This window comes from Alosa sapidissima, chromosome 1 (assembly GCF_018492685.1).
Source record: "Alosa sapidissima isolate fAloSap1 chromosome 1, fAloSap1.pri, whole genome shotgun sequence".
NCBI lineage: Eukaryota > Metazoa > Chordata > Actinopteri > Clupeiformes > Clupeidae > Alosa > Alosa sapidissima.
The window spans coordinates 54,938,891-54,963,230 of record NC_055957.1 but is presented as its reverse complement, the minus strand read 5'-3'; the positions used below and the strand labels follow the sequence as shown (position 1 = coordinate 54,963,230).

The window sequence follows — 24,340 nt, the reverse complement described above, 5'->3', positions numbered from 1 at the left end:
CGTCGACATTGGCTCAATGTATACACATCATGTGGTGTGAACTCGCTGCTGGAGCACGGTTGGTGTCGTGAAGCCTTGCGCACGCACATTTCTGCCGAATAGGATGCCCGATGAGTACCCAAAAAGCGTTGCAATATGGCCGCCGAGTGGCGGGACTTGCCTAAAAGGAATTTGGTTAAGCTTTCTAAAGAAGCTTTGATTTACAGTCAGAGATAGATAGGTGGATAGATACTTTTCTTGCCACACAACAATGTTTGTGCTATTTTTGTTACATGATTTAGCTCAATCCAATGAAGAAATAATTAGAGATGGAATTTTAGGGCCTATAACGATAACCGATATTTATTGGTTTGTTGTGGCCGATACTGATACGATAACTGTCACATATAATAACTGGGGCAATGGTGTTAGGCCTCCTCCTCAAATCGACAACTATTTCCTTACTCTTTAAGGCGTTGAGATTGTTGTTGCCGCACCAGTCTACAGCCCAGTTGACCTCTTTGCGGTATTGAGACTAATCATTATCACTTATGAGGCCAATGATTGTGGCATCATCTGCATATTTGAACATTTTGACCGAGTGGTGGTGAGCTATCAAGTCATTGGTATAGATGGAGAAAACCACACAGCTTTGTGGAGCACCAGTGTTGAGTCAGAGGGCATGGTGTAGTATTATTAACCTTGACTGCTTGACTTCTGTTGCTCAGAAAGACCAGTATCCAATGGCACAGAGTTGTATTAATATTCATGCCTTGAAGCCTGGATAATGGTATGAGAGGATTGATTGTATTGAAGGCCGAGAAGTCGATGAACAAGATACGTGCATAGGTGTTGCTCAATTATAGGTGTTAGAGTGAGATTTGATTGTAGTTTGTATAACTTCAACATGGGTTATAAGTCAAAAGTTAAATAAACGAGTACTTATGTCCTTTTGATTTCGTACAGGTTGGGTCGTTGTTGCCCATAACACGCTAGCATTGTGACGTCAGACACGTTTGAAAGACTTTTTAGAACAATTAAGTGACTTTAAAAAATATAATACTCAACCAAGTGGATTTTCTTTGCCTCCCCTTTCGAATACAATATTCAAATTACTTGAAAAAAAAGTATAACCCGAGAAAAGTGGATTTTGAGGGGTACAGCTCCATAGACCTCCATGCATTCTGCACTCGTGGACGAGCACCCTCATGTGGAACCACAGGAGGAACTGCAACCAGTTCAGAAACCGGAAGTTTTCCGAGAGTGGCAGTTCTCCCTTTATTAGACACTCTGGTTCCATGTTCATTAGCTGGCTAGTTGTTCCATGTTCATTAGCTAGCTAGTTGTCCATATTAAAGGGAAACTTGGCAGGATTAGCTATATTTCCCCCTCTGGAGAAATTGTGCATTATGCTACTTCAAACTGTGGAAAAAGGTAACAATAAAGCACATAGATTTGTTTACAAGCTAGCGAAACGGTTAGCATAAATTCGGCAGAACAATGTAAGAAACACTATTTAAAACGAGTTTCTTGTTTCTCACTTCTCTTTCCGGGACGGTAGTCTCAATGTTGGAAGGTTGGTTTTCCGCCTGGGGACGCTAGGGGCAGCGGGAAAAGTCACCAGTTCCACCGGAACAGGTCATTTAACCATCCAAATGATTTCTAAATGGGTTTATTACGTTGAAATAGTTGCCAAGTTCCCCTTTAAGCCAGCAATAAATCGGGTCACAAGTCAACTACATTTTCACACCACATTTTCCCAAGTAAACTAAATATCCAGTCTATCTGTAGTTCTCCTGCTGTCTGTGGTCCATGGTACACAATATATTTCCAGTAGGGTAAAACAAATCTGCACAAATTCCTGTTTGCTACAGGGGTAACATATGAGTTCATATTAGCGAGTGCCTTGAGAAGGCGGTCACTGCCTGCCTTTTTCGCTTGACGAAAAAGCGTACAAGCTGTGCCTGTGTCTGGGAGGCTGCTGCTAACTTCGATTGATGTCGGACAGTTGGTTAGTGGTGGTTGACGTTATGATTTTAACTTAATTTAAATTTCAACTTTTAATTTAAGTTTCAAACAATCATATTTATATATATATATATATATATATATATATATATATATATATATATATATATATATATATATATGAGATGATGATTCACTATAGAATCAGCAATTGTAATCTTAAATTGCCACTTGTTTAGCCAAATGAAGAACCAGCTAAAACTTCAGTTTACAGTAACTGCAGTAAACTCAGTCAACTTTCAATGCTGTATTAATGCAGATGACACTACATTCTCTACTCTCCTTATATCTTGTCTGATGTGTTTCACCCTCCATGTTTTCTAATCCTTTCATCTCTTTTTTCCACTCCTCACCTTCTCACCTTTGCTGATTAGCTGGGGCCGCTGGAGAGATATTCTCTCTCATGGTCGCTTCAAGCGTCCTCTGCGGGAGCGGGATGTGGAAACCATCTGCCGTGCTCTGCTGGCCTATTGCCTGCTGCACTACCGTGGTGATGAGAACATCAAGAGCTTCATCTGGGACCTCATCACACCCACTGAAGATGGCCAGAGCCGCACACTCTCAAATCACTCTGGTGAGACTCCCTATTACTGCACCCGACTTCTGTGTAACCCAGCTGCTTGACGTAACATATTTATGGACACAGATTCATGGATGTTTTGACATGATGCATGCATTGTCTTAGACATGTTCTGGCTGAGAGGTATGTTTTCTGGTGGTGGTGTAGAATAATTCTGCTCCTCTTTTCAGGCCTGTCTGCTCCTGTGCCTCGAGGACGTAAAGGAAAAAAGGGCAAGTGTCAGGCCCCCCAGACTCACACACCTCAGGCAGATTGGCTGGCTGACTGCAACCCTGATGTTCTGCTGCAGGAGGATAGCTACAAGAGACATCTCAAGCACCACTGCAACAAGTAAGCTCATGCCATATGGGAGGAATTGGTTAGTTCACAACACATAAATTACTTCTCCATATACGTACTGTATGTTTAATGCAGATGTTGAATGTTATCCTCACTGATTTGAAAGGTCTTGGTAACTTAAAATGGATCTGCTAATGTTCAGCCGGAAAGTTGTGAATAGTATCTGTTGACTTATTTGAGGACATTGGACAACTAGTTGTTTTTGTCATGAATATCAGTTTGGTCTCTTTGAGCATCCTTAGTTGTTACACTGGTGCATGGTATTGTTAGCATTTGAAATGGCAGTTCACAGGGCTTTAAGTATTCAGCACAGTGCCGGATCTCTGATGTGCAGTGCATGAATGTGATTGGGGGGAAGAAAAAGACATTGTTGTAGATTTCACCTATGATATGAGAGGAACACAGCTCTCATTCTAACTAGCCTAATGTTACTTGCCAAACAGAAGTAGAGCAGTGTGGGTCGTCTGGTTGAGATCCGATGTAAAAATAGTGGAGCTAATATTTGGTGAACATCGTGGTGCATTGTCAGCACTTTTGACCTTTTAAATGACTCATCATTTTTGTTAGAGGCCAAACATTCAGTTTGTAGCCTAAGAAAGTCAACATTTGGTTGAAGGTAGCCTACGGGATTCATTTATGGTTGTCAGTTATATTGCCAAATATAGGCTTGGTGTACAGAGTAAATATTTCTCACAAGTATAGTTTAAATAGTTGAGTGACAGTAGAAACAATATCCTCATTTGTTAATTCAGAATTAGTAGTTTTATAGCTTGTTGATATTTTTAATATTGCCATTAGTGTTCTTTATAGGCAGCTTTTGTTTTTGTTCTGTTAGCAAAACTAAATCACAATCACTGTTCAACACATAATATTTTTTAGATGCCCTCAATGCCCTTTACTTAATTTCTGTGGATTTTAGAACATTGACTGATGTGTATGTTATGTAATTAGTTACATATTAAGCAGTGTTTCCCATACATTGACTTATTTGTGGCGGCCCACCACAATATCAACATTGACCACCACACAATGATTTTTCAGGTTGTACTGAATTGTGCTTAAAGCTGGTTAGCATCATAACCACGCTGCGCTAATTTGTTCAAAACTGTTGCATTCAAGTTAATTCTGCAAACCTACCGCCACAAATAGAATTCAATTCTGTGGGAAACACTGTTAAGTGTACGCTTTTTATAAAAATCTATGAAGCATTCAAACCAGCCCCATTATTTATTATATTGGGTTCTTGGGACACTTACTTGCTCATGAAGCTTAAGTAACTTTCTTTTTTTTTGTGGCTACCTCAACAGTGTTTCAACTTCAACAAATCAGCTTTGTGCTATGTCCTCCAAAATATTCTAGACTGAATGGTTATTTAAGACTTCATTGTTCTGTCTTTCAAAAGAGGGATAAACCTGTATGCCATTATTGGCCTGTTGCCTGATCAACTCTTGCCTCTTTTGTTTTGCTGAGGCCTCTTGAGTTTCAGGTCATAAATAATTTCTGTGGCTCTGGCTACCAGTATTGTTGTTGACATATTGGCTGAAGCCGCTTTAGGAAAGGAAAGAAGCCTTCTAGCTGCCTCTTTCCCTTGCCTCCTCCGTTTCTAATGTTCTTCCAGGGGGGCGGTTGATGGAGTGATGGCAAAAAAAAATTACAGGCTGATGAGTATGAAGTTTCTTTTTCATCTCGCCAACCATCTGTTTTACCCACTTCTCAAAGTTGCTCCTCCTGTGAGAGAGAGACTGAGAGAAAGTGTTATGTAGGCTCATCCTGTTAACCAGAGTCCAACATCCATGTAGAAGAAATGCTTTAGACAGGAAATGAAACTGGAAAGGTTGTCAGAGGTAGCTGTTGAAGATTTGTGTGTGTATGCGCATGCACACTTTATGGGCAGCTTCCCTGAGCGAGGCAATGGCTGCGGCGATGTGCCAGGCCAGGTGCCAGGCAGACCTGTTGGAAGAGGGTGAAAGGCGGCACACACTGAGGTGATTATGGGCCGCCATCTGTCAGGCATGAGGGGGAGAGAGAGCGAAAGAGCTGGGGTGGGGGAGGGGGAGTGGCAACGCAGCGTGGCTAATCAGACCTGGCAGCATGATGGATGAGCTGTGGCACATGCCAAAGAGCTGCTGCTACCGCTGCTGGCACACACCATGCAACTAACTCACTCTTTTGTTTTTCCTTTTTTTAACTCTTCCTCCTCCCTTTGCACTGTTCCTTTGTTTCAGCCTCCTCTTTCTGTTCTGTTATGGATGTTTTATTCTTTACAAAAAAAAAATCTCCCTGTCTTTTTCAGAGTCCTGCTACGGGTGCGCATGCTGTACTATCTACGACAGGAAGTCATTGGAGACCAAGCGGACCGCATCCTGGATGGAGCAGATTCCAGGTTGGCTTTTCTCATTTGTGTTGTTTCTGTCTCCTCTACCTCATCCCCTCACATGCAGTTGTGTGCACCATCGCCATGCAGCGTTATCCCCCATCTTGTTCTCGCCCACCCCGGTCACCCAGATGTGCATGCATGTATAATGTAAACGTGCTCACCATATTGATGCAAAGGAGGACTTCACAGAAGTTGGCTGTGTGTGTGTGTGTGTGTGTGTGTGTTGGTAGTGGGGTTGGATCTGGGGGGTAAACAGGCAGTACGCGCACATTCGCAGCCTGTAATAAGATCGGCCATGCACAAACAAGATGAGCTGCCTGGTGCTAATGACAGCAGTTCCGTCCCAGATGTCTGCTGATAGACATTAACTTGCTAGCCTAATCTGATGAGCAGCCCTGTAGTCATCTGAAGGCCCTTTTGAAATGACTTCTTTCCTGTTGTTTCTCATCATTATTTCTGTGCCCTCCAGTGAGCTGGACATTTGGATCCCACAGCCCTTCCACGCTGAAGTCCCCGCTGATTGGTGGAACAGTGAGGCAGATAAATCCCTCCTTATTGGTGTCTTCAAGCATGGTGAGTGTTCTACTCAGTCCCACCTCTTCACACTGACTTATGTTCACATGCTGTCAAAGATGGTCATCTGGTAATGACCAGGATGGCAACATTGTTGGTGTGGAGCTGTTTTAAGGTGTAGATGCTGGTGCACAGATTGCACTATTATAATGTGTTGTTAAATGAAAATAAACACACACATAAGCATTCATAATCCTGCACAACGGCCTAGTAGAAAGCTCAGAGAAAGAATTGTAAATTCCTAGACTGACAGAAATGTTAAACATTCTTTGTAGTTTCAGGCACAGATGTTGTGGATGCTCATGGTTATAAAATATTGTTGTCAAGCCTATACAAGTCATTGAGTCTGGGGAAGGTGGCAAGTAGTTGTGCAGGATTTCACATGTAACCAGCTGTGTCAAGATGGCAGAACTTACAGCCTGAAGCCAACATGCATTCCAATGCTAGTGATCTTAACACTTGAAAAAAATACTAAATTTCATGCTTCTGCAAACTTAATCAAAGCATTCCCAGACTATCACATGAAATTCAGTGGTGTGGATCTTTCTCATAATCCCAATTCAGTGCTGAACTCTGTAGAGAAGGAAAAAGGTGGTAGATCCAGACTAGATGACCCATAAACCTCTTAATAATGAGGGTGCAAAAATTCTAATTGAAATGTGCCGTTCTGGCAGTGTAGTGGAGAAAGGAACACTTAGGGTACGGTAGGGTAGGTTGTAGAGGTCTGCTCTGATCACAGAAGTGGGTCCAGGCTGCCGCTCAACCTCTCCCCCCGCCGTGCACTCTCAGGATCCTCAGGCTCAAATCTGTTCTGCTTGGATAGTTTCAACGGGCGTTTCTCTTTCCCTGTCTACCAGTCTCACTGTATCCTGCCCCAAATTCCCCCTTTCAGTTTTTTTTTCCCTACACAAGCTAATAATTATATTTGAACCATTGTATGTTGGATTGAAATGTGTGTTTGTTCAATTAAGCTCTCTTTTACAGTCATAATTATTTTCAATTATTTGGAAATTCATTTTTCCTTTTTGAACAGGGTTCCCGTGGATCCTTAAAAAGTCTTAATATTTTTTATTTCTGATATTTAAGACCTGAAACTGTCTGGAATTGTACAAGGGCAGGCATTAAATTTGATCTGGAGCAGAATGATTGTTGTGTAGCTTATATTCCGACTTGCCAACCTGTATGCATTTTGCATATTAGCTGCATTTTTTGACATAGAAAGTAGGCCTATGCTAGTACGTTATTCCCCTCTTTTGACCTGGTGCACAGTTGGGTGGCCAATGAGTCTGTCAAGTTTCCGACCAATCACAACCCAGGATTAATTTCCCTTGGTTTCATCCATTGACAAAAACATACAAGCACGAATGATAGAATGTAGCCTAATGTCACAAGTCCGCACCAGCCCTGTTTACCTCTTGTTCCCCCTCTTCATTCTGTATCTCTGGCTCCTTTGCAAAGGTAAACTGACAGGGAGGGATGTGGAAAACGATTAAGAATTAAGTTAACGTTATGTGTGTATTTGCAAGCTAGTTTGGTTGTTTATAAGCTGCCAAAGGAAGTTACTTTGTCCATGTAAACTAATGCTGGTAGTTAACGTAACTTTTCATAGTAGTCTCCTTGTTTATAACCTCAACTAAAGGGTAGGCTGCTCAGAGAGTGCATACTTTTGCAAATGCCAGTATCTCGCGATGTTACTCTTAAGTGTTTTCCATAAAACTGTAACAAACAAACTGCGCCAAAAAGTTTTTATTTCAACTAAGTCCATAGCCTAATCATAATGAGGTGAAGGAAAAACAAGTGCATGTGTCACAGAAATTCCTAGAATGTTAGAGATGGCCATGCCTCCACAAGACTTCCCCACCATACATTGTGTACAGTCTGCAGTGCTGATATAGCCTGCTTAAACATACCCTATGTAATTTGCATTTTCAGAGCAATCTTTATGTATTGATATGGTGTTAAGTGAATTAAAATGAACAAAATTACGGCAATAGGCTACTTTGAAAGAAACATTGAAGTGTTAATTTGATGTTATGAGGGAGAGGTCTGTGTCAGTCCTTGATATCAACAAGATTTTTCAAAGATCAGGATTTTTCAAGCTGAGATTTTCAGAGTTAGGCTAATGAAGGCCTACTGTAAATGGCAATTCTTTTCAGGTACGCTCTTAATTTGAATTTACATTTCTGACATTAAGAAGTCAAATAATATGAAAATATAATTTGTTATGTCCGTTTTTCTAAAGTTTTTCAAAACATTTTCAACATAAAGTGTACTCCAAGCATTTCTTCAGGTTTGGCGGTTGTTTCACTTTACCTGCCTATCATTAAATTTATACATCAAAAATGCAGATACCCTGATGAACAATCTTAACACTGGTAGACAGTCCTGTGAAATGTGCTTGTTCTGCTGCTCTCACACCCGTTGCTGTGCATTGTCTCTGCCAGGCTATGAGAAGTATAACTCGATGCGAGCCGACCCCAGTCTGTGCTTTCTAGAGCATGTTGGCATGCCTGACGCCAAAGCTATTGCTGCTGAGCAGAGGGGAGCGGACATGATGGCAGATGGAGTAGAAGGGTACGTTTTTAACCCACAAAACCTCAATAGAAATGTGACTCATTTTAAGGGTAGTGTGTTTAGCCAATTAATCACATTACACCCCTTACTTACACCCTTTGGATTTATATTAATTGTACGATGGATAAAATGGTTGCGATTTGTGTGTAAATTGCAACCATCATTGATATTTGATATTCATCCATGACTGCACAGATAGGATATTGAGTTGAGTGATTTTTATTTTTTTTTATTATTATTACATCAGATTTGTAAATGCTGATCCAGACTTTCTGTACACTGCTAATACAAATTGATGCCATTGCTATCAATATGTTCAGTTCATATTTGTAAAACAGTGTCTATTACAAGCGTGTTCTAACCACTGTGGAATAGGGGTGTAAGAAAATATCGATAAAAACGAATACTGCAATATTTTATTTGACAATACTGTATTGATTTTCAAAAACATAAAAGATTTATTTATTTATTTATTTATTTGTATTAATAGTTTACATGCAAGCACTTTATTTTGTTATTGACATGGGCAGAACATACTGTACAGTGTACTTGTTTGGCTAAAGCAGACTTTTTACTTACATTTTATACATATGATGGTGTCTTCTTTTATAATATCAGTTTTTCTAATATTAGGCAAAAAAGAAAATCGCATCGCAATATGGGGCGTGCCATGACTAAATGAGTCCTGTGTCGCTAACATGAGATATAGCAATTTGAAAGGAGAGAGGGTCAAAAAAATCATAAAATATAATTTTTCTATTTTGACCACAAATACATACCTTAACCTCTAATGCAAAAAAATAAATGCTTAGATGAAACTTTTGTCACAAAGTCTGTCTGTAGGCTACGTAGGACCAAACCACGGCACTCATTTTAATTTCCTAATCAAAGCTACCATCTTCCTTGGTTTGACTCATTTCTAGTAGGCTATAGCTATAACCTCTTCAAGAACTAGGCCTAGTCGTGGATATTCACTCCAAATGTGAGGATAATAAGATTGTTTTTGCAGACAGGAGAGGCGAGGTGAATGCAGTAGGCTACTTTACCACGCGTTAATGTGTAAACAGCTGATTTTCTCAGAAGGTCATTTTTCACTTGTCGCCGCTTGCTCTTCTTTCCCTTGTTTCTCTAGATTGGCTGAACGCAACTAAACAAATGAGCACTTGTTTGAAAGAATAGAAACTTTTTTTCGAATATGAAATAAATCTATTTTTCATTTTAGCGACAGGACTAATTTAGTCATGGCACTCCCCATATATTGAATCATAACCCATATATTGTGATATGTATTGTATTGCCAGATTCTTGCCAATACACAGCCTTACTGTGGAAACCTTCGCTTGGTTTGATGTTGGTTTGTTTGTGTGTTTTTTTTTTTTTTTTTTGTGTGCGTGTTGGTGATTGCTCCATTTTATTAGGGAGGATGAAGACCCTGAGTACAAGCCAGTGAGAATGCCATTCAAAGATGATATGGATGTAAGCTTTTAAGCCTTCTGTTTAAAGACATTTGTAGAATTCCCTTAAATTAAGTTATTTACATTCTGTGATCTTATTCTCTGTTTTCAGGATTTTACCAACTCTCCTCTTGATGATAAAGAGGAGACAATGGATGTGGAAAGTGAAGGTGTGAAATCCTATGTTGCTCCTTTAAATATAGGAAAGGCTATTGTAAATGCCATGTGTAGATGTAATTAACAACATGTCCCTTTTCATTCTGGGTATGTGTTTTGTCCTTAGTTAAAGCAGGGGACAGCTATAAGGCGGGGAACCTGTATTGGCCCCTAGCCTCAGCTCTGACTGCTCGTCTTCGCCGACTCATCACGGCATACCAGCGTACACACAAGAGGGAACAGCTTCGACAAGAAGCCCTTGCCAAGCCTGACCGCCGCCGCCGCCGTTTTCGTGAGGACCTTCTGGCTGTGGCTAGTGAGGTCGGCGCCTATGCAGCGCCAGAGGTGGGCAGTTTTCTGGCAGAAGGTGGGCCGTTCATGACTAAAGGCTCGCCCTTCATCCCAGAGGGGGCAGCCCTCACGGGTGACGCTGGAGCGTTCTTCAAGGAAAGAAGGCAGAGGTAGGGCTCCTGGCATTGTAATGATACACATTGATTTCTGTTGTTTTGCCTGTTGTTGATCATGTTGGTGGTTGTTTTTAATTTGTATTTATTTACTTGCCAATTCATTGAAGGGTGGTCCGGGGGTAATATTAAACACCTTTACATCTCTGTATACTTGTGTTTTCCCTCATCTAACCTAGTTGCATTTGTATCATTCCCTTTTGTCTCCTTCCATTATTTGTCCTATTTTTTGTAACTTCTCTTTGTCTACTGTGTAGATGGACTCGTCGTGAGGAAGCTGACTTCTACCGAGTGGTGTCCACGTTTGGTGTAGTCTACGATGTTGCTCAGCAGTGCTTTGACTGGAGTCAGTTCCGTGCCTTTGCCCGCCTTGATAAGAAGACTGATGAGAGTCTGGAGAAATACTACTTCTCCTTTGTGGCCATGTGCAAGCGTGTATGTCGCATGCAGGCCAAAACTGACACAGGTAGACAAAAAGTAAAGTGTATCTGTCAGCTGTAAATGTCTTAATGTGTCTTGAACGCTTAAATGACTCCTTGTGTGTCCTCTTGGCTTTTTTACCCTCAGACCTGGCTGATCCCACCCTAATCATTGACCCAATCACTGAAGAGCGTGCGTCACGTACACTTTATCGCATTGAACTTTTGCGACGGATCCGTGAGCAGGTCCTACCTCATTCCATGCTGGAGGAGAGACTGCTCCTATGCCAGCCCAGCCCAGAGCTGCCTGCCTGGTGGGAGCCTGGCCGCCATGACAAGGACCTGCTACGTGGAGCTTCCAAGCATGGTGTCAGCCGCACAGACTACCACATTCTGAATGACCCTGAGTTGAGCTTTTTGGAGGCTCACCGACGTTTCTCCCAGCCACCGGGAACCTCTCTCAATCCACCAAGCCAGAATACCCCCTCCAGCTTGCCTAAAGATGAGCAGGTAGAAGCAGTCAAGGACAAGGAGCAGCCGGAGGCTATTGCAACCTCCTGTAAAGCAGAGAAGAGTGACTCTGAGCGAGAAGAAGTTAAGGAGGAGGTGAAATCAGGTGCAGCCTCACCTAAAGAAGTAGTGAAGGAAGAAAATGAGGAGGAAGAAATAAAGGAGCTGAAGGAGGAAGAAATTGAAGAAATGGCAGTTGAGAAGGCACAGGAGGATGAAAAGAGTGCCCCTGAAAAGGACGGTGAGGAGAAGACCCTTGTCAAGCAGCCTGTGGAAGAATTGCTTGAGTCCAAAGAGGAGCAAAGCCCAGCTGCAGAAAAGGAACCTCTGACTGAGGGGGAGGTCACATCCGAGAGAGGCTCAGAAAAGCTCTCGGAGGAGGAGGAAGAGGAGAAAATTGATGACGACAAATCAGAGAAATCATCTCAGGCAGAAGGTACGTTACAGTGAATGAATGTCTGTGTAGAGATAGAAGATCCACATGTAAATTCAAACTTGAGGTCTCTTTCTAGGTATTTCTGATTGTTTTGGCAGCCACTTCAAAATGGAAATCTAATCATACAAATGATTATAATACTGATTCTGAAAACAGTTTTTCTGAATACTGTTTTAATTGACAGCTAATTTTTATGTCCTCACCAAATATATTTTGATGTATTGTTATGCGAAGGACGATTCAACACAAACTTTTATTATCAATGTGGACAGTACTCTTATTGGTGTTGGCCTGGTTTTTACTACCTTTTAGACAGTTGCCTCACTTGTTGTAGATCACAATTCTTTACTGCTGCTTGAAATGCATCATTATATTTTAGACATACAGGGCCAGTTTCCCATACATGGATTAAGCCTTTTTTGCAGTTTTTGCATTATTATCTTTTAATGACTTTACAGAGGTCTGTATGTAGGAATGTGCAATACTGACTATCTTCTATCCTTTTCTTCAGCACAACCTAAGCAATATGATTAAAGTAATGTAATTTCATCTTGATCAACTATATACAGTAATTTACACGTTGTGTATAAACTGCAGGACAGTGTTTTATGCAAGTTAAAAAAAACAAAACCATATTAACTGCCCCGTGTATTAACCTCATAGCTAAAAATAAACCTTGGCTAATAGTTGGGGAAATTACGGTATACAAACATTAGCATTATTATGAAAATGCACTGTACTGTTATCACTGGACTTCCTATTACAGTGCATGAAAATGCACTTCTGCTTCTTCTGTCTAATTCAGCTTTAACCGTTTAATGTAGAAACTTTGTTCAAACTTTGTAACGTAGGTCTTGAAAAGGACACTATTTTTAATTTTAGCAAACTTTATTCACCTTATTCCTCTCGCCAACACAGGTGCCGCCATCTTTGTCTGCATTGTGTCCGTTGCGATACATTGCGATACATTCAGATAGCAGAGTTCTATCGAGATGACTGGCATGTTATGGGTCATCCTCAAATTAGGATTTTGTTGACTTGAGACATGTCTGTAATACACCTTTCCTATCTGAAGTTAGGATAACACTGACTTAGGTTCTGTAATGACGTTCTTAACATAGTTACCATGGACGTTCTTAACATAGTTACCAAACAGATAAGATAGGATTTGCAAGTTAGGTTAGGCCTTATTTCAAATAGGTAAAAAAATATCAATAATTATAAATATCAACTGATAAACACTTTTATGGTGATGGTTTTCAGCCATATCACCCAACCCTACTCTCAAAGAAACACATTCATTTGAGGGATGGAAAGGGCTCACTCATTTTGTTGTTCTATAAACTGTCTAATATTTTGAGAATCTTCTTTTTGTCACTCAGTTGGAGTGACTTCTGACAGGAAGAACTTTGATGAGGAAAGCAATGCATCCCTGAGCACAGCTCGGGATGAGACGCGAGACGACTTCTGTGCTGATGATATGGAAGGGTCAACAGCTCAGACGCTCTCTGACCGCCCGCTTACCTTTGCTTTCTGGCCTAAGGTTAGCCAACAGCTTCAGCCACATACGTGTTCAACATAATGTGCAGGAACCTGCAGTCATTCATTTAACATTGTGTGTGCATTTTCACTTGTGTAGGACCGGATTATGATCAACCGTATGGACAACATCTGTGAAGCGGTCATTAAGGGTAAATGGCCCACCAACAGAAGGCAGTTCTTTGATTTCCCAGGCCTGTTACCTGGTTACAGCTCTATGATGGTGGACAGCCCTCTACAGAGGAGGAGCCTGGGAGATCTGTCCATGAGTGGGCAGACAAGCTTCAACGGTAGTGATGACCTCACCAAGTCCCCAACGGTCAGCAAGGTAGTCACTGATCATCTCCACTTCATCATATTTATTCTATTCTTTTGCACATCACAATCTCTCTGATGCATTAGCCTTAATATTTTAAAACTGTCTGTGTGTGTGACCTCTACATAGACCAGAGATAGACTAACACAAAAATCACACTACAGTGTTTTTATAAACCACTTCATAGTTTTCTAATAAATTGTTCAAAATATTTTGCTTGTTAGGTACTTTTATTCCTGCATAATAAGTATTCATAATGTAGTTGTTTGGGGCTTTCAGAAGGATGGTTCTAAAGCGCCTACTCCCTCTGTGCAGGACGAGGCCCTGAGTCTATCAGTCCCGCGTCGGCGGCGGCGACGCAGGAAGGTGGAGATTGAGGCCGAGCGTGCTGCCAAACGGCGTAATCTCATGGAGATGGTGGCGCAGCTGCGGGAGTCTCATGCCTCTGATGACCAGGCCCATGCCATGGACCTGACTAAAGCTCTGCATGGTCTACCAGCCCCTTCCTCTTCCTCAACCTTTTCTGCTGGCCTGGCCGCCTCCTCTTCTGCTGCCCTGAAGGCCCAGATGGAGCTGCTGCAGGCAGGCACACTGGGGCGGCCACGGGCCAATGGCTCCCTACTGGATATAGAACTGCCCACACGTCGCAGAAGGGGCCGCAGGAAAAATGTGGAGGGCTTGGAGCTCCTATTCATGGGGAACAAGAGGGCTGCAGAAAGTGCTGTAAGTGTAACCATGTATACAATCTTGCATATGGCTTTATGTTTAGGCTGTAGGCTTAAGTCCTGCTAAACATAACTGTCTAGTCATCTGTCTCTTATTTGAATTTTAGTTATTGTTTAAAATTACCTTTTGAACTATGTTGGCTCTGTTCTTAAGTAATTGAAACACTTTAGACCCATCAGGATTTCACTTTTTTATATAGAATTTCTTTTTCTGATTGCTTTGTGGTGGTGGTTTCTAAAATCTGTGTGTTTTCCGTTAAACCCCTTCATCTCCACACTCCAGTAATCAGAATTCCGGTCATTTTAAATTAATTAATAGGTCTAACATTAAATAGGCTTATTGCACAAGATATAGGCCTACAATATGTTACCACGACAACTTAAATATAAACTTAGCCTATGAAACTCCTATATATTTGGGTGGGCACTGGGCTGAGCTGTATTTAAAAAAATAAATAAAAAAAACCCTTTACAATATCAACCACACCCTCAACATAAATAATATACATAAAAGATATTGTTCTTGATTCTTTATTGAACTGTGTACAATTCTATGATTGACAACCAAAATTGAATGAATTGGGGTTTTTTCCCCCTTTTTTCTGTTTACCTGTATGTATGTTATGATAATTCCACAAGGATACACTGCTAGTAGCCTAGCCTAATTTCATAGCATTTACATTGGATGGCTGCTAGGCCACTTGCAGTGTTAAGACGGGTCATAACGATCTTGGATAATATTCCATTTCCAGTTGTTGTCCTTAGGGCTACTAAACACACTACTACACCAGTCAGCTTTCAATTGTTTTCCTGACAAATCCTATGAGTTTACTGCACACAATTGTGATTAGGCTGCCCTGGGCTAATTTAATGTAACTAACTCGTGTTTGTCAAATATGTATCCATAATCTCAATTTAGGCAGTCAATCTCTATATCAAACCTGTTACATGTCCACTTCTCTACCTCCCTGCCTACAGTTTGCGTGACTTATACTGGAAGTAGGCTGACCTCCTCTACTGCTTGTGCAAAGCTAATTCTAAACTACTGGTGCTGACGAAGCTTAATAAACTGCATTGTGGAAATATATATTTTGATTTAGTGATGTTTAAATATATAGGCAATTATGGCTATTTAAATCATATGCCCAGCAGATTTTCTGTATGTCTGGTATTCTGGAATATTACCCAACAATTTGTCCGGCCAAAAACAAGTCTAGCGTAACCTCTGTAACCAACACCACCAGAACTTGAAGAGTTTAGTTAGGAAGCACTTCAGTTTTTGGGCTGTAAATAAAACCATTGAGAAGGACAAAGTGGTATGAGAACTGTGCAAACATGAGTTCCCATTTCATAGCACCTCTCTTTGCTAATTGTTTTGTATAAATGTAGCAGTCCTGCTTGTTAATGTGCATGAAACTTCACACCAGTAGCCTAAATCCTCTTATATTGCTGTCTCATATGTCTCTGACGCCCTCTTCAGATGTATTCCAATTACTTGTTAGTTGCCTATATATAAGCAAAAAAAATGGTCATGAAAAACCGATTGTGTTTAAACTAGTCTACAGTTTTGAATATTGAACAGGTTTTTTCATGAAATTGAGAGCCCTAACGATGAACAGCAGTAGAATAAACACTAGCACACTGCGTTAAGTTTAATGTCATGTTTGAACACTCTTTGCAATTACACAATTAAATAAAAGCCAGAATAAGAGAATGCATTGCCTAGAGATGGATGAATGTCATTGTCAAGTAAATAGCCTTCACTGCAGTCTATCTACCTGACCAAATGAATTGTACATGAAGCAGTGGCAGTGAGACTGACCGACTGCATAACCTTAAACCATGTTCAGGGGGCCAGCTAAAGTGGAAGGAAATCACCACTCAGAATCTAGGCTTATTTTATGTGCAGTAAAAGACAATTGTGAAAAAATGAGGTATACTTTTGTTAAATTCCACAATGGGAATCGAGGTAAGAAAAATGGAGGGACTGATTTATGATGTCTTTGTCGCAGGATGATACTGAGCGGACCAAAGCATTGGAGGAGGGTGGTGGCTTTCCAGCACGGGCCCCCAAACACATTCCTTCTGCTGGCAACAAGGGCCCTGGCAGGGGGCGGGAGGAGGGAGAGGACGGCCCCAGCACCAAGGACCTGAGGGAATGGCTACGACAACACCCCACCTACACCATGGATATGCCTGGATATGTACCAGTAAGCAGCAGTTACTCTCATCACTTGTGAAATAAGACTTAATGTTTCTTGTGTAGGGCTGTAACGATATGCATATCGAAACCGAAATCGCGACACTCATATTCACAAACCTGTGTCGCGGTGTGAGAAGGCAGAATCGCGACACACCCCTTCCAGTGTTTCCCATAGCACTTTGCAGCTTAGGTGGCCGCCTAAGCATCACACAGTGCGTTGTCCAAAAATAAATAAATAAATCATAATTTCATAGCTCTCGTAGATTTCATTGTAGAGCTATGCGTGCAACTTTACCAAACACTGGCCTATAGAAGTACCCTAAACCCCCTCTCCTTGCCCCGTACTCCGTACCCCGTAATCAAATGTTTGTGAAACAATCGTGAAAGCAAGGACACATTGAAGACAACTAAGTTTGCTAAATTGTTATTAAATCTGCTTAGCATCATTAGCACGCTACGCAAATTTGTCTCTCTCAAAACTCTTGCATTCAAGTTGACTGATCATCTCAATACCAATGTTTTCTAAGACTCAAAAGGGCCTGTCCCAAGGAGAAAGTATTACCTTGAAACTTAAACACACGTGGGGAAACTGAACAGTCCAACCAGTAGACTATGATAAGTTAGCCAACTAGGCTAGGCCTACTATGTTTAGAATATTTCCAGGCTTCAACCAGAGCTGCTGACAGCTGAAGCAGCAAGAAATAGGTAGAGCTGTAATAGAAATAGTATACCTAGACTTTAATCTGCATAATGTGTGCCGTCATGAATATCAGGAATCCAGTATTTTTGTTTATCAGTTGTTTATCAATATCATTATACTATTTATATGTGTATATGTATATAGTGTTCAAATCAGTCCAGTTTGTACAGGTTTTCAAATATTCTAATCCTCTAGTGTTTCAAATTATTAATGTTATTTTATAAAATGACACTTGTGCTCTCTCTCTCTCTCTCTCTCTCTCTCTCTCTCTCTCTCTCTCTCTCGCTCTCTCTCGCTCTCTCTCTGATTTTCACTTGTTTGTACCATGAAGAAGAGTGAAGAACTGCTTCTGTCACAGTTTCCTAAACCTAAGCAAAAGAGGCATCGCTGCCGCAACCCCAACAAGATAGACATAAATACACTAACCGGTGAAGAGAGGGTACCAGTAGTGAACAAGCGAAACGGACGCAAGGTACGCTGGCATGTTGTTCTATTTCTTTGTATTTGTGTACATTGTTTGTGTGAGATCCCTGTAATAATTATTTTTGTCTTTAAAGATGGGAGGAGCCATGGCACCTCCTATGAAGGACTTGCCCAGATGGCTCATGGAAAACCCTGAGTTTGCTGTGGCTCCTGACTGGACTGAAATTGTCAAGCAGTCCGTAAGTAATTTACAGAACATTTTCGTTTCTTTGCTTCCACTTGTGATTTTCTGTGTCTGCTCATAGATATGCTCATCTTTCTGCTCTCGCCTTTTAGGGCTTCCTCCCCGAGTCCATGTTTGACCGCCTCCTGACTGGTCCTGTCGTTCGAGAAGAAGGTGTTCGCCGTCGAGGCAGGAGACCCAAATCAGAGATTGCCAAGGCAACAGCAGCTGCAGCAGCTCAGGCAGCAGCAGCAGCAGCTTCCACTACCGGTGTGAACCCTCTACTGATGAATGGCCTCTTTGGGGGTATGGACCTCACCAGCTTACAGGGCCTGCAGAACCTTCAGAGCCTTCAACTGGCTGCAGGGTTAATGGGCTTTCCTCCAGCACTGAGTGGGGTTGGAGATGGCAAGCATTCAGCCTCACCCATGCTGCCCCTCATGCTGCCTGGTATGGGGGGCCTCCCTAATATGTTTGGCCTGAGCAGTCTGTTCGGAGCTGCCGCTGCTGCCACAGCATCTCCTTCTAATGGAAACAACTCCACTGTGAACACCAATGAACAGGGAGACACGGATGCAAAAACCCTGCCCAAGAATGATGCCAATGAAGAGGTAGAAGAGAAAGAGGGTGAGGCTGAAGAAAAGGACAAAGACAAGACTAATGCTTCCAGTGAGGTGGAATCCACTGAACCTAACGGAGAGGCAGCATTGGCTGCAGCAGCTGCTGCCGCTACTGCGGGCATGTCCACCAACGCACTAGCTTTTAATCCCTTCCTGCTTTCCACCATGGCCCCTGGCCTCTTTTATCCCTCCATGTTCCTCCCAACAGGCCTGGGAGGGCTGGGCCTGCCTGGCTTCTCCCCCACCTCACTGGCTGATTTGCAGAATGCTATGAATGGAGCACTGGGAGCTACAAGTGAAAACAGGGAATCCACGAAGCGGCCCGAACCAGACCAAGACAAGCCAGCTGCTGCAACCACTGCAGACACAACCATTGAGAACAGTGACTCAGAGGAGAGTCAGAACAAGACTGCGGAGTCATCAGCACTAGATGAGGATATAGCTGGACCAGCTGAGGAACTGGACTCCTTAGAAGGAGGAGAAGAGGATGACGATGATGTTGATGACGATGATGATGATGACGACGACGACGACGACGACGACGACGACGATGATGTTCCTGAAGAGGATGGGGATAAAAGTGATTAGAAACTGGCCTTCTGATGTTACCCCTGGGCTTATTGACCATTCAGTGCTAGAGTTCTTTTTGATGAATTGTTAGTCCAGTTGTTTACATGCCAACTCCAAACAATTATCAAATTTGGTCATTTTTTTTCCTGTTGAATGGCGTGCTGAAATGGGGGGGGGGGGGGGGGGGTGCTAACAATGGATAAGCTGTCTCTGTAACCATTAGCATAGCGAGGGGAAAAGGCAAACAAGTAGAGCTGTGCGGATGTCAAAAGGGTGACTGTTTTTGTTTTAGTTTATTTTTGTTTATCTGTTTTTAAGCACAGTGGTGCTTTCTAGATGAGAGAAATTTCCTCTGAAATATTATAGGAAGTAATTTTTCAAATAGTGCTATGCTGCTTTTTCTTTTCATTGTTTATGTTATGTTTTTTTTTCTCTACTGTTGACATTGAAACAATATGTAGTATCTTGTGAAAATTCGGTGGCATACAATTAAAAACGGCATTAAACAACCTCTGCTGCTGGAAAAAAGGAACTTTTTTTCGATGTACTGTTGAGCTGTGAGGAGCGGGATGAAGTTCTCACATATCATAGCCTACACTCTGACTGTTCTGAGTCTCTCACACTGACAATCCCAACAGGGGGTGAGGAGACCTCTCAACCTGTGGAGACAGCAATAACGAAGGCAGCTTTTGAATGTTCAATTTTACTCAAATCATCGGGAAGTGTGGAGAAATACATCAACAAAAATTTTACTGCAGTCAAATTGTCTCATTATGTCCATGTTGATGCACTGGTGTTAAACAGAAATGAAATCAGGTACCTTTATCTATTGAATGGACTTTTGTTACTTTAGCCACAAAGCTGAACAGCATTACCTCAATTCTAACTAGCCTTGAAGTTTACAGACATAAATGTTGTAAATGTAATTTTCCTTTCCTTTTGTGTTTTTTTCCCTTTTGTTTTGTTTTCAAACCATCATGTTTGATGATCTGTAAATGGCTGCCAACTGTAGTAATGATGCTTTTAATAAAAGTGACTCAATATTCGCCTAGGAGACCAACATGAGTGTGGTGTTTGTGGATTCACAATGACATGCATTCTAGGCCTTGTGTTAACAGTATGACTATTGTTCCTTATCCCGCTCTACTAAATGAATATGATCAGTTCATAATGAACACTGAGGTGTGCCTTGTTGCCCTTACACCCAATCGGGAGGCGGAAGGTATTTTTATTGAGTTCTGTGTGTGTTTGTGTGTGCACTCACATAACATACAAACTAGAGGGTCTCCATATCTGTCGTCTTATGTGATCCATATGCAGGACGTTTTCATATACTGATCAGCAGTTACCTTTCTATGCTGACCAGCAGATACTTTTCTATACTGACAAATTAAAGTGATAAAACTGCACTCTCAAGCGTTTTCTCGTTGCTTATTTGCTTATTATTAGACCCTGCCCAAACACACTGATGACTGCTTAGGCTGAAGGGCATCTGTGTGGACATGGTCTTAAAAAATAAGCAATGAGAAAAAGCTTGACAGTCCAGTTTTATCACTTTAATTTGACACTTTCTTTATAACTCTCACTTGAAATTGTTCCTTGCCTGGAAGTTGAGCGCGCCTGTTCTCACTACTACCTTTCTATACTGAACAGCAGTTACCTGACTGCTCTTTGGCAAGTTGCAAATTGCGGATGCGAATTGGCATGTCATGAATTTCCCTTCTGGAGGCAAGATTGCTCTGGCATAATCAAATTCTATCTATATTCTTTTGGGGGCTTTAACCACATGCATTCCAAACAAATTTCAAGTTTTTGCCTGAAATTGGACTGTGCCTATTATAGCGCCCCCTTGAGGCCAATTTGTTTTGTATCAAACATCACTTCTGTCATTATGAAGGAACCTATGAAGTTTCATAAGGATCGGCCATTTACAGTTGCATATATTGACAACTGAAAATTGATTAACTATTGGCGGTCATTTTGAAGAGCAAGTAAATTGGCACTTTAGGAAATGTGATTAAATTAGTCCAGGTAAGTGTACCTTAAATGGATACGCCACCATTTGGGACCTTTCTGAAATGCTCATTTTCCACCTCCCCTTGAGTTAAACAATTACATTTTACCTTTCTCCAGTTCATCCAGCCGTTCTCTGAGTCTGGCGGTAGGCCTACCTCTTTTAGCTCCAGCCTAGCATAGATCATTGAATCGGATTAGACCATTAGCATCTCGCCCGCTATAGCATCACGCTTAAAAGTGACTAAGATGTCCGGTAGTTTTCCTATTTAAAACTTGTCCTGTTGCATTGTCCAAATCCTAAATAAACTTAATCGGCTAATCAACTCGCAAACAATGAATGAATGTAGTAAAATAATAAAAATATGTGGTCAAATTGAGTTGTGAAGTTTGAATAGTCAGTTAGTTACCAGCAGAGTTGCAGCAAAGGGGAAGAGAAAGGAATCAGGGACCCCAAGTCAAAGAGGAATGAAGTCCCCAAGAACCCAGTTAGCATAATTACACAAATGGAAACATGTGGAGTCATAACTGTTCACACACCAATCAGAATAAATATTAATAGATAAATAAATGGGCCCTGGGTCAGTTCACTCAGTTTTGGACAAATGCATTGCGAGAGACACGATGGCGGAGGAAGAGTAGAGAGGAAGAAGGGCAAGCTAAAGGAGAAAAGTGTCAGGGGCCGTATTCACAAAGAATTTTAAGGCTAAAAGTAGCTCCTAACTGGTGAATTTAGGAGCAACTCCAAAAAATAATGGGCGTGTCACTCCTAACTTTAGGATTCCTAATTTTTTTCACTAAAAGTAATTCACGAAGCATTTTAGACCTAAAAGTAGCACCTAAGTCTGGGACAGCTTAAAAGAAGTCGAGAGGACTCCTAACTCACTAAGACCTATTCACAAACAGCTTTTTGTGGCATTTCATGTCACGATGTTTTGAAATGCGTAGGCCTATGCGGCAACAGGAGCTTCCAATCGCGAGGGAACAATTTTGCATTGTAGGCATAAAAGGGATGCAATAACGCTACCAAAAACCAAAACTACTCATTGTCAACATGTAAATTAAATGTAACGTGTCATTGTGAATCAAATTTAAATGTTCTCCTCTTTGCAAACAGATCAATTTCATAATGTTGCAAAATGCATCAATCTGTAGGCTTGTTTCATTAGGCTACTAGGCTATTTGTTTTGCCTTACTGTTTATTCATTTACGCTAGGCCTTTTTATTCAGTTATTCATCATCTTCCGTCCTTCGCACTACTTGTGTAGCGCACGCATTCGCAGACCTGTCACCTGTCACTCATCATCGTAAGGGAGGTGTTTGGAATCATTCCCGCGTTACAATCATCAGCCAATCAAGGTGGTCACTTCAGTCAAGCTCGTGCATGAGTAATGACGTCATCCATAGCAACGAATACTCACTCTTAGTTTAGGAGTTGTCATTTTTCCTTACTAAAAGTAGGTCTGAAAGGCTTTGTGAATAACTTTTAAGAGAAAACTCCTAGCTAAAATCTTTTAGTGCGATTTAGGAGTACTCCTAGTGGTAAGATAAAAGGCTTTGTAAATACGGCCCCAGATGAATTTTTTCCCACTTCTGATGACCATGTCCTTGTCCATGGAATGACGATGAGGGAGGCTGGACACTGTATGTACTGTATATCAGCTTGACCAGAGGAAGCAAGCAGCACAACCAGAGCAGGCTCACTATGTTGTTAATTGGGACAAGGTTCTCCAACATCTTTCTGACTGCATATTTTCCCTTTCAAAACTTCATAGAGGAGCTTTTTCGGCATGGTTGTGAAAGGTGTACAACCTAGACCCCTATCCACGTTCAACTCCTCCAAGCCATGGAAGGGGCCTGCTTAGACATTTCAGTTAAGGTGTGCCAGGGGTGGATAAGACAACGCCAGAGTGTGAAAAGATGATGCATACCCTTCTTGTCTCAGTGTATGCAGTAACTCAGTCTGACGTACCCACCGTCAGCCTAGCTTAGCATAGCTCATTGAGGTAGGCAGAACCAACTAGTCTATAGCTCCCAAAAGTGGCAAAAGAACTCCCATGTAAATTATCCCATTTACATGTAGTGGTCCTCATACATTTCTATGGAAGGTCCTTATCTCCTCTTCTATTAAAAGAGGCTTTTGTGGGGGTGAACCATGAGAAACATTACTCATTGTCGGTTTTGGCAGCATTGTTTTGAATTGATCTCACCAGAGGGTAAGACTATGTTGTTGTGGAGACGTTTGGGCAGTTGGGCGAGAAAAACTGTAATAGTGGCATGTGTGTTTTTGAGGAATCTTCATGAAGATTTTCCTCATTGTTGTCATTATGAAACTAATTTAAAACAGCAAAGTATTTTTCATCCTTTACCAAGGGTGCCAATAGATATGCAGGGCGTTGTATCCAAACTGACTGTTGTGGACATTGCTGGTAACAAAGAGTAAGTTGTGAGAGGATGGGTTGGGCTTAGCAGACAGGCTTGTTTACTTCAGTCATCATAAACACCATCACTCCTGTGGAGCAGCTGACGTAACATGCTCTGACAGGATGAGGGGACATGGCAGGGGCTGTGTCCGCTTCAGTGACCAGCCTTTATGGGTCTAACGCCTGGAACAAGGGGGGGGTCCTACCCCACACCCCAACAGACATCTTTTATAATGGCACTTTACGATGAAAGGCTTGCTCAATCCATAGGTCTTTTGTGCACTCAGTAATTTTATTGTTTTTGTCCCAAAGAGGGGAGATTTCAAATTTCAAGTTTATCATACACTTGATCACAGTGCAACATCATTTTTTTATTGTTGTTTTTTGTCTACTCACTCATGTAAAGCAACATTGGGATTGTGGAAGGTGCTATATAACTTATTCTTTCATTTTCTTTTTTTTTGTCATTACCAGTAATAAAATGTGTTGTCTCAAAGCCTACCCCCCTATTAAGTAAAATAGAATATGATCAAATAAAAGTGTTTAGTAATTATGAACATCTGAGGTGCAGATCCCTTTTGCGTTCCTACTTCAGCAGGAGAGGTCAGAACAAGCTGGCAGTTTAATCCTGGGGGCTATTCCAAGTACGTGGTTTAGTGACAAACCTAGGTAAGCTAAGTTTAACTCAGAGAAAGT

General features: G+C 41.5%; 1 protein-coding gene across 5 annotated transcripts in view; it reads left to right on the top strand.

The window, feature by feature from the left end:
• The window catches only part of chd7 (chromodomain helicase DNA binding protein 7), a 69,668-nt gene extending 49,400 nt beyond the window's left edge, over positions 1-20,268 (top strand). For 4 of the 5 annotated variants that reach the window (XM_042109251.1, XM_042109224.1, XM_042109232.1 and 1 more), the window contains exons 22-38: positions 2,382-2,581; positions 2,758-2,917; positions 5,220-5,309; positions 5,773-5,876; positions 8,321-8,450; positions 9,869-9,926; positions 10,017-10,074; positions 10,188-10,521; positions 10,782-10,990; positions 11,092-11,889; positions 13,272-13,432; positions 13,529-13,756; positions 14,024-14,467; positions 16,482-16,679; positions 17,704-17,844; positions 17,930-18,034; positions 18,132-20,268. In XM_042109251.1, the coding sequence (XP_041965185.1) occupies positions 2,382-2,581; positions 2,758-2,917; positions 5,220-5,309; positions 5,773-5,876; positions 8,321-8,450; positions 9,869-9,926; positions 10,017-10,074; positions 10,188-10,521; positions 10,782-10,990; positions 11,092-11,889; positions 13,272-13,432; positions 13,529-13,756; positions 14,024-14,467; positions 16,482-16,679; positions 17,704-17,844; positions 17,930-18,034; positions 18,132-19,226 (4,513 nt within the window). In that variant the 3' untranslated portion in view covers positions 19,227-20,268. The remainder of the gene's footprint in view (positions 1-2,381; positions 2,582-2,757; positions 2,918-5,219; positions 5,310-5,772; positions 5,877-8,320; positions 8,451-9,868; positions 9,927-10,016; positions 10,075-10,187; positions 10,522-10,781; positions 10,991-11,091; positions 11,890-13,271; positions 13,433-13,528; positions 13,757-14,023; positions 14,468-16,481; positions 16,680-17,703; positions 17,845-17,929; positions 18,035-18,131) is intronic. The other variant, XM_042109260.1, reaches the window with a different exon arrangement.
• The last annotated feature ends 4,072 nt before the right edge of the window (positions 20,269-24,340 follow it).